Source organism: Salmo salar, chromosome 14, assembly GCF_965601325.2.
Source record: "Salmo salar chromosome 14, fSalSal1, whole genome shotgun sequence".
NCBI classification, from domain to species: Eukaryota; Metazoa; Chordata; class Actinopteri; order Salmoniformes; family Salmonidae; genus Salmo; species Salmo salar.
Window position 1 is genome coordinate 11,577,089 of NC_138304.1, and position 10,544 is coordinate 11,587,632.

At 42.3% G+C, this 10,544-nt stretch overlaps 1 protein-coding gene across 1 annotated transcript; it reads left to right on the forward strand.

Moving 5' to 3' along the window:
- LOC106568757 (Krueppel-like factor 13) lies at nucleotides 1–5,775 on the forward strand. The gene is made up of 2 exons (XM_014139389.3): nucleotides 1–801; nucleotides 2,440–5,775. Exons 1-2 carry the CDS (start codon nucleotides 324–326, stop codon nucleotides 2,691–2,693), a joined length of 732 nt encoding a protein of 243 aa, XP_013994864.1. The 5' UTR covers nucleotides 1–323; the 3' UTR covers nucleotides 2,694–5,775.
- Nucleotides 5,776–10,544: the final 4,769 nt, after the last annotated feature.

Here is a 10,544-nt window from a genome sequence, read left to right on the forward strand (position 1 = left end):
TGCTCTGTACAGGGGGGCGTAGGTTTGACCGGCTTTTCAGAGGCAGACACAATGAACCGTCGGACGATGTAAAGTACGCATGTAGGCTGAAGGCACGGGCAAGTTTTGGCAGTATATATTATTATTTTGTTTGATATAATTGGATGTTTTCGAGCATACTTCTCAGACTTTTTGACGGTTTGGGGATAGCTAGAAAGGTCGGTCCAACGAGTTAGTCTGCTAAAACGAGGTCGACATCTCTGGCTCGTCCGCTTCGAAAACGACTGAAAACAAGACGGAATTTTACAAGATAAAGGACTTGCTAAAGTCAAAGGTAAAACATTATGTCGATGATGGACTATTCCGATTACTTCGCCGCCGAATGTCTGGTGTCGATATCTAGCGGTCCCGTCCTACACCGACCCACCCCAGTTGCAGCCCAGGCCCTTCTTCCTGGGGAGCCTGAAGGGTCGAACGAGGACAGGGAGGTGCGTGAGACAATGAGACTCGAGGGGGCCAACATGATGAAGGTGGCCGGGATCCTCACGGACCTCCACAGCAAGTTCCGGCCCATGTCGGCCTACTCGGAAAGCAGCAACTCCTCGTGTGGGGAGAGCGGCTACACCACGTTGTCTGACTCAACTACCCCTACCATGACCCCCTCTGCTACTCCAATTCCTGGACAGTACAATGCCACTCAGCAACAGTGGGGAGGAGGAGCGCCTCGGTCCCCAGTAAAACGACACCAGTGCACTTTCGACGGCTGTGACAGAGTTTATGGGAAATCGTCTCATCTGAAAGCCCATATCAGAACCCATACAGGTACAATTATGTAGCTAGCTCTAACTGTAAAAAAAAAAACGTTTTTGGCATGTAATCTGAACAAACAACCCTTTATTATCCAAGTTGTTCCAGAACTTCTAGTTTGGCCATACTCAGTAAACACTCCTCCTTTTTGTGTCACTCTCCTCTCTACAAATATCCTTTTTTTTTTGTTGGTCTCCTGAAGAAAGGTGTTTTTTCTTCACGGGGATATACTGTACATTGGGGTGGTTGTCGTTTACCCGCGAGTTTGTACAATACTCCCCGAAAGAGGGGAAAAACTCCCAAACCAGAGGGCTCATAACAAAGAAGTAAAGGAACAAAAGAATGGGGCTGGACGAAAAAGCATAGTGACTAGTGACGAACATGTTACATCTAGGCTCGATTTGCATACGACGAGTGAGTTCGAGAGGAAAAAACGTTGCGTTCGGGGGCGTTTGCGCAGGCACCGCGGTTCTTTTAGCTTGAGCTGCCAAATCGTTTAATCCCCACTTCGCATCAATGTGGCCATTAGGTGAGAGTTCAGGTCTTTTGTAGAAAAAACACAGTGTTCTTTGTTGAAATCATCCACGTCTGTCATCGTTTTTCCCACGTCAAATGTGTATGTTTAGCGCTGTTACTTTGTGTACATGCATCAGGTGTCCGCGCAGTCTTGAGGTTCAGGGTCAGTGACATGAACAGGCGCAGATGGATTAGAAGAGGGAACCGTACTGAATAGAATAAGTCGTCAGGGAACGCCCCCAAAACGGGAGTTTTTTTGGGGGGGGGGGGGGGATCCCGCCTAGCACAGACGAGTTGGGCGTGTTGCAAAACGCTGGTCCGCTTTGCGGTCTTGAATATAGCCCCTGGCACCCCCTCGTTTGACTCCTATTACTCGATTAAGGCACTGTTCAAGGGCCACGAAATAGCCTTACAGATTTCACATTGAGGTTATCATCTTATATAACGTTAATAGTCAACGTAAAGTGTCCTCACCCCTCCTCAAACCATTTTACTGTAGGTTATTAGCCTGGCTATTACCCATTTGTGGAAAATGGTAGTTTGGGAATGCCTGCTTTAAATTAACATTTTCACACTTTGCACACTTTTTTAATGTGGATAATTCAAAGGTATTTCACAACTTTTGTGTCAAGTTAATCACTTTCGAAACAAGGCAGCCCTTTGAAGGTTTCACATGTCTGAGCCCAGTTAGAGCCTTTCCTAGGAGACATGTGGAGGTGTCGAGGGAGGCCTCTTCTAGGGCCGCCCACCATATGTTGGAGGTAGCCTACCATGTGAGTGTCAATATCTATTGCAGTCTACATTTTGCATTCACTTTTCTAAATGTCACTCTTCACTACCCATATGAACCATGACCAGATAGATTCAAGTTTTTCTTTTCAAAATAGGTTGATTTCCTTGCATTAAAAAAATGGTGCTGATAATATTGTAAACTTTTTTTTAAACTAAATTGATGGGTATATAAGGGTCTCCCAAGAATTGACCTTACTACCAACCGCTATATGTATTTCTAACTTAATGGCTTGTGTTAGTGATTGGCATAAGCAGGGCAATGCTTGACCCCCAGTCTGACTGGGCTCAGTATTTGAATTCAAAAGTTTGGTGTAGACCTAGACTCTTTCTGTCTACCTTCACCAGGTGAACGACCCTTTCCCTGCACCTGGTCCGACTGTGAGAAGAAATTTGCCCGCTCCGACGAGCTGGCTCGCCACATGCGCACCCACACGGGCGAGAAGCGCTTCCTGTGCCCGCTGTGCGACAAGCGCTTCATGCGAAGCGACCACCTCATCAAGCACGCCCGCCGCCACCCCGACTTCCAGCCGTCCATGCTGGGCCGTAAGAGCTCGTCCTCCGGGGGCCCGGGGGTGTCCAGCCCCGCCATGGGCCAGTAGTGTGGAGGGGTCAGTGGGTTCACTCCCACATCTAGGGCTGGGATCAGCAAGGGTCACAGGGCAATCAGATCCACGAGCCAGGCCCCAGCCTGTCCACCACTCACCACAAACAGGACCTGGATGGGGGGCGCATTCACCACCACCCACCTCGACGGGCGAAGGCGACACTACTCTCAATGCTCAACACAACCTCAATTCTCTCCAACCCTTTCCCTGAAAAATCACGCATGCAGGGAATTCTCAATGTCTTCAGTCCGCAGTCTCAGCACGCAGCAGCCAAATGTTTTCCTCCTTTCTCTGCTTATTTTAAAGAGATGGCGCTACACACTTTTTTTACTGTGCCCGTTTCCCTTTTCTGTTAGCGCCATTTTAGTGATATTTAGCTAGAGGCGTAGCAAGGCAGAGGTCGAGTATAAGGGGAGAAGCTTTGCTGATCCCATATCCACAGTTTTAGAGGTTGCACATTCCATGTGTTTTTGTCGTATGGGTTTGTTTGTCGTTGAAATGAATTTAGCTGGCTTAGGTATGTCATGTTTTTTGCAATATTGTATTTACTGCATTATTATCATTTAAATTTGCAGGCCAGCTTCACTTTCATAGTACTGATGATGAATGGTTTAAACCGCTCAAGACTAGCAGTTTGCAGGCCATCCTTATTAGTTCTAGATCAACTTTTACACTTTTTTTTTTTATTACCATCCATGAAATGTTGACACATGATACACGTCGTATTATGTAGGATATTGACGCAAATGCTTTAAGCTTCTATTGTAGAGAATATCCTTAAATTCTATTAGAGGAAGTAATACTTGTGATGAATTGTAGTCCTTATATTAGGGGTGACGGAGTATACGCTTGGATAGGATAGCGCTGCTTGCGAGTGTGTAAGAGAGTTAGTGTCTGTCTCTATTTCCGTTTTGTTATAGAAAGACACTTTCTACTATTTCCACTGTCTGTCCAGCAAATGGACATTCTTACTTTATTGTCTCAGTGAACAACACTTCAGGAAACTCAGAAAGCCTTAAACAATTTCATCCTTTTTTTTCTTCTCTCTTTTCTTTTTTTGAACCATGTTTACAGTCTGAATCAATTCTACAGGTTTACTCCGACTCGTCGACACATTACAAATACACAGATGCAATATGACACTTTTTTTCTTACACGTATTTTGAACGCTACTTGGCTAATTTATGTGATAGGTATTCACTGTATTAATATGCTTCTACAATTGAACACTGTGGAATTTGATAAAGATACAAGTTATCTCATTATATTTATTATAACCAATGGTTAGTAAGCCACATTTGTCCGAGTGCTTTAGGAGGTGCTACAAAGGATAGATTGGGGTTATTACATGTCTTTTTGTTTTGTTTATTTTCTGGTCATTCAGGTCCTTCTCTCTCATCATTATGACTTGATTCTATATATCTGGCTTTTCTCAGACACAATAACACTGTACTCTGCTCTCGTAGCCTTGTCAAAACTGTCATTTCTTCCACAGGAAGATTGAATTGCATGACTAAGGCACCTCCTCACAGAGTCCCCCCCCCCCGATGTCTTCCTTCTCTCACGTCTCCACTAAACAGAATGACTTTAATTGTTCATTTTTTTGCCGCATTATTTGAACACCGTTCATTCTATTGTAATGGGATGTATTCAACTTTTTAGTTGAAGCGCTTTTTGCCATTTGTACACATTTTCACAATCTGACAGCTGTTGGTAACTGCTGGCAGTTATCTCAAAACAAACATGGACTATATAACTTCAAAAGGCACAATATTGCTTAGCAAATACTTTTACAATGTTTTCGAATGAATTGTGAATGTCTCCATGGATCTCATCATTTTCCAAATGTTTATGTTTCATTTTCTGACATGGTGACTAAGCAAGTCTGCCTCGTCAAAATGCCGACTTACTTCACAAAGAGTAACAATAACTTACCTCACAGTTTTGTTTTGTGTAATATTTGTCTTCCCTTGGAAAGTAGTCGGATCAGAATGCTTCTAAAGCCAATCGAGCCTTAGGTTTGAACAACTTCTGTTCTTCAATTGAAAACTATGCTCCGCCAGAGAAAAGGTCTCTTTAGTTTGTCTTGTCTATGTTCTCATGTATGCTGTGTGTACAGAGTTTTTGACTGTGCTTTAACACTTTTTGTTTTTCATAGTATTTTTACTCGCCCCTGGGTGTTCAGTAGTGCTGATCATCAGTTTTCGCACGCGTCTTATACAAATGTGCTGTTATGTATCACCACCCTGCACAATATTGAAGATTTAAATTTGGACCTACTGCGTTTAGGTGTGTTAATAGATGAATTCTGTAACCTACTTCATAACACGCCCGTAACCCATACATTTCATCAACTCTTAACGTCAACAACCACAAGTTGATATCTGTTATGTCACTATTTGCCGTTTTAACATAGGCATTTATGAAATGCTCATTAACCGCTTACAAATGTGTAATGTATGGGTTATGAAGTCCTGATGTAGATGCCCTTCAGATTAAAGTTACCAATTAATCGATAGAGATTTGACAAACCACTTTAACTGGCTTTGGGGGACACACAACCATATCTCAAACTATTTAATTCACTTCGCTGAACACCCTAGTGCAAACAATGCCTATTGTTTCCCACCGTACACTAATACAAAATAATAGGCGCAGCTGCATTGTGCATACAAAACCAATATTATAATTTTTTTTATTTTTAAGCTACATTATTCATGTCATTATTTAAGAAACTTCTTATTACAGCTTTGCTTTACGTCGATGAGAGGAACTGTGGAAATAATTGAATACAGCCGCGACATTGCTCTCTGATATTTATACTCTCAGGTGTCTTCTAAGAATTGAGCGCTGGAACTTCCATATTTCCTCAGTAACACCCAAGTGTAAGCATGTGTTTCTATTATTTCGCTGATTAATTTATTATGACTTATCATTTGTGTGGTTTAATGATTTTTTTCTTCATAGCTCATTATTTTGGTGATATGGAACAATGCTAATAATTTGGTTCCATTGTTTGCTTGATACAAAACTGCCAGTGCTTTTTTAAAATAATAAATACGAACCTTAAGTTGAATGTTTTGGTCGTGTGGGTCATGTTCTTCTTAATAGGTGACTTAACAGATACTATTAACTTGAAACTGTATTTAAATGTTCAGTTATACTTAACAATATTGACAATTAAGTGTATATGTGAACATTAAAGGGAAGGTTGTCTGAGATGGTTTTTAAAGTAAGGAACATTTGATCAATCCCTTTTTTTAAATGGATAATTCACCCAAATGACAATATTACATTAGACTGCTTACAGGGTAAGAAACCCATAGACAAAGTATGATATGAACGTTTACTTGGTTGTTTACTTGGCCAGTGCTAATTTATTTGCATCTGTGGCACAATCCAATGCAAATCAATGGTACCTATATTAGCATTGTTTACGCTTTGTCCAAATCATGTAAGTAATGCCGAGCGATTAACCGAAATGTAAGTTATTTTTCGTTTTTTAAACAACTAATTTGTGAACATTGGTTCAATTATTAGTATTCCATTTCTTTGTTCGTTTCTGTGAGCGCAATGCGCACATTGCACTGCGGTTTCTCGAAAAATATCAGATCATGCCTGTACTGTGCAATGTAGTAGGGAGTTGTAGTTTCCAACAGGCCAATGTTGTACATAGTTTAGAACAGCACATGTGATAATTAACTACATTGACCATAATCCACTGCACGGCTACATGTCCGGTCTGTGTTGAGGAGATGCATAGAGAGCAGTTGCTTCGTAAGATATTGGTATTCAGCCGTCATAAAAGTATGCCTTATTTACTCCGAAGAACTACTAAAATAGTGTTTTTGAGATGACTTGGAATTAAATAATAGTCATCAAATAAAACAAATGTAATATACACAACTGAAATATTTTATTAAAGTGATAAGCAGTCATGGGCAGTCACTACCATCATGGGACATTTATGAATTGTTTTATTCTGTGTTGTTACAGCATTCAACCCACATGATGCATTTAATGTTTCAAAAAAAATAATCGAAAATCGTAATTCTTTTTTAATAATCGCACCGACCTCAAAAAGCACTAATTGCTCAGGACCATCTATAAGTAACTTCAATGAGTTACACAATACATTTCGGGATGATTGTTTGTGACCTTAACCTTGTCGTCAGGCTCAAATTGCCGGGGGCATAGAGCCTGGTAACAATGTGGGACTGTTTGGAACTTTTGACAAAGCCAATTTTGACTTTGTGGCTGTGGAATCTGACTTTGGCTATGGAAGCGAGTGGAAATGGAGAGGGATCGAGCCGGCAACAGTTGCATTAGATGAGACTTCACAATATATTATTTTGGGGAAGCCCAATTTGATTCTGAGTTCGGGCATATCATGTTTATTTGTGTGAACTATTTCTAAGATGCGTAAACCTACTTTCAGATTTTCCAAATTCACTTCCTCGTTTAAATCACTTGCGCTTTGAAGTCCACAATGTATGGGGGAGGTCGCGCTAGATGGTGATGCTCTGAGAGATCAGCCAATTACATTCTTTTCTGAATGCTTAAACACTAACAGTGATTCTTGAAGCACTATCTCTGAAACCATTAACACTTGTAGCCAATGCATTTACCAAGTGTGCCAAACTGAATGCACGTTCTCTGCGTGGGTAATTTTATAACACACGTTTTTCAAAACTGTAAACGCAACTCACTGCTTTACTCTCAGTTTGCAATTTAATAACACACCTCTAGCAAAACTGTAAACATTGGTCTCGACATTGCTACACTATTTCGCCAATTGCCTTTCCACATTGACACACATGTGAAAACACTTTTAGATAATGAGTTCACTCACAAATCAGAGGTTGAACACTATAAATAAGCCACAGGTAAACATAAGGTTTGGACAACAATGGAGGCCAATATTGGACAGAGAGTAAGAGGGGTGAAAACAATTAGAGGAGGACGAGGAGGTGAAGAAATAAGAGGTGGAGTAGGACGGCGAAGAGGAAGGGGAGTCAGGAACACAAACTGATGAAATCAGAGCGACTGTGGTTGACCATGTTGTCAACCATGGGATGAGCATGAGGGAGGCTGGGCAACGGGTTCAACCAAATCTGAGCCGCTATACTGTTGCAGGTATCATCCGGATATTTTGAAATGAGAACCGGTAAGTAACTAAGTGCTGTAGTCTTACTGGTACAGTAATATGTACTGTGCTTTCATAATGAGAAGGATCTATCACTGAAACCGTTCAACTGTTTTTACAGAACTGCAAGAAAACCAGTATCTGGTGGAAGAGGTCGACTGTTCACCCCAGAGCAGGAGACCCACATTGTAAATATGGTCATTGCAAATAACTGCATCAGACTCAGAGAACTGCAGGACCACATAATGGCAGATAATACCATGTTCCAAAACGTCAACACAGTGAGTCTCTCTGCACTGTCTCGTCTACTGAAACGCAATAGAATTAGGATGAAGCAGCTGTACAGAGAGAGTCCCCTTTTGAAAGAAACTCAGACCGTGTAAAACAACTGAGATATGAATATGTGCAGGTAAGTTATACTATCCTATCATTGGTACTGGATCTGGAAGTGTATGGTGCTACATCATATTGACTGATCCCTGTCTTTTCCTACTGTGCTACACTGTTTTGTCTTGTCTCTTTCAGAGAGTCATGGAGCTAGAAGCAGATGCTGTGCATCATGAGCTAATATATGTGGACGAGGCAGGTTTCAACCTTGCAAAAAACAAGGGGCTGCGGCAGAAATATCATCGGACACCGTGACATCATCAACGTCCCGGGACAACGTGGTGGCAACATAACAATGTGTGCGGCTATTAGTCAAAACGGCGTCCTTCACCATCATGCAATCCCAGGCCCATACAACACTGCACGACACTCCACGCGATACTTTCCACGCTGCCTAGCTCAAGACAGCATCGCATGTGATGCGGATGAAGTCTTATGGTCAGACCCACAAAGAAGGCCATTTTTTGTCGTTTTTTTTTCTAGCACAAATGTTTTGGTTTTCTTCTACTGCACTTTTGTTGTTTGAGGAGTGTTAGAACATTTGGAGAGAAAAAAAGATATACTTTTGCCCCTTATTTCTATTGATAGTGTGTTATGTTCGGAATACACATCCATACTTTACACATTTGGATACCTGCGTTTGTGTGTTTACTACATGTATGACAAACCTTTATTGCAAACTGCTATGCCCTGCACACAGAAAAAGCAAAAGCCACAAGTGTTTTTCATTTATACTATCAGTGCCTAGTTGGTGCTTCGTGTGCTTATACAAATGATGGTTTGTGTGTACTGTATTGACGCAAAACACAATTTTTTTAAAGAGTTTGAAGTGTTTTGCAAGAATTGTTTACTTTTGCAAGAGATGTATACTGTTTTGCTGGTTCGGTGTAAGGTTTTGTGGTTAGTGCGTCGAGTTATGAAAAAATTGCCTATAGTTTCAAAGATAGTGCCTACGCAATCAGAAAAAACTGTAAAACCGGCGGCTGTTTTTTGCAGCAGAATACTTTCCGAATGCACTGTAGCTGAGGGAGAGAGGGAGAACCTTGTTCCATTCGTTTTATTTAGCATTCCTAGAAAAAGAAGCCATTTTAGACTATTGAGCTGCGCTGCCTGTCTATCTGGGTGTGTTCGCGTGTGTGTGTGCGCGCAGCCAATCAGCCCTCACATCAGATCCCAATCCAGTCCCACTTGGTCCACGTTCTCCATGATGGTCACCAGTCTGCTGCGGAACCGCTGCTCAAACCTCACATCGTACTCCAGCACCAGCACACGCTGCAGTCCCTGTTTCAACACCCAGAGGGTGACATTCACCACAGGACAGCCACTGAGCCAGGGTTCGAATCTCCAAATGCTTGATATATTAAAACAATTTACATCGCCTTCTACACTATATATACACACGTATGTGGACACCCCTTCAAATTAGTGGATGCGGCTATTTCAGCCACACCCGTTGCTGACAGGTGTATAAAATCAAGCACACAGTTCTGCAATCTCCATAGGGAAACATTGACAGTAGAATGGCCTTACTGAAGAGCTCAGTGACTATCAACGTTGACCCGTCATGGGATGCCACCTTTCAAACAAGTCAGTTCATCAAATTTCTGCCCTGCTAGAGCTGCCCCGGTCAACTGTAAGTGCTGTTATTGTGAAGTGGAAGCGTCTTTGAGCAAAGTGGTAGACCACAGAACGGGACCGCCGAGTGCTGAAGTGCGTGACGCGTAAAAATCATCTGTCCTCGGTTGCAACACTCACTACCGAGTTCCAAACTGCCTCTGGAAGCAACAGTCAGCACAATAACTGTTTGTTGGGAGCTTCATGAAATGGGTTTCCATGGCCGAGCAGCCGCACACAAGCCTAAGATAACCATGCACAATGCCAAGCGTCTGCTGGAGTGGTGGAAACGTGTTCTCTGGTTAATCACGCTTCACCATCTGGCAGTCCGACGGACAAATCTGAATTTGTCAGATGGCAGGAGAACACTAACTGGCCTAATGCATAGTGCCAACTGTAAAGTTTGGTGGAGGAGGAATAATGGTCTGGGGCTGTTTTTCATGGTTCGGGCTAGGCCCCTTAGTTCCAGTAAAGGACAATCTTAATGCTACAGCATACAATTACATTCTAGACGATTCTGTGCTTCCAACTTTGTGACAACAGTTTGGGGAAGGCCCTTTCCTGTTTCAGCGTGACAATGCCCCCGTGCACAAAGCGAGGTCCATACAGAAATGGTTTGTCGAGATTAGTGTGGAAGAACTTGACTGGTCTGCACAGAGCCCTGACCTCAACCCCATCGAACACCTTTGGGATGAATT

Coding starts and splice junctions, on each gene's coding strand:
- LOC106568757 (XM_014139389.3), top strand. CDS start 324: ATGTCGATGATGGACTATTCCGATTACTTCGCCGCCGAATGTCTGGTG. Junction 802..2,439: donor CCATATCAGAACCCATACAG/GTACAATTATGT, acceptor TACCTTCACCAG/GTGAACGACCCTTTCCCTGC.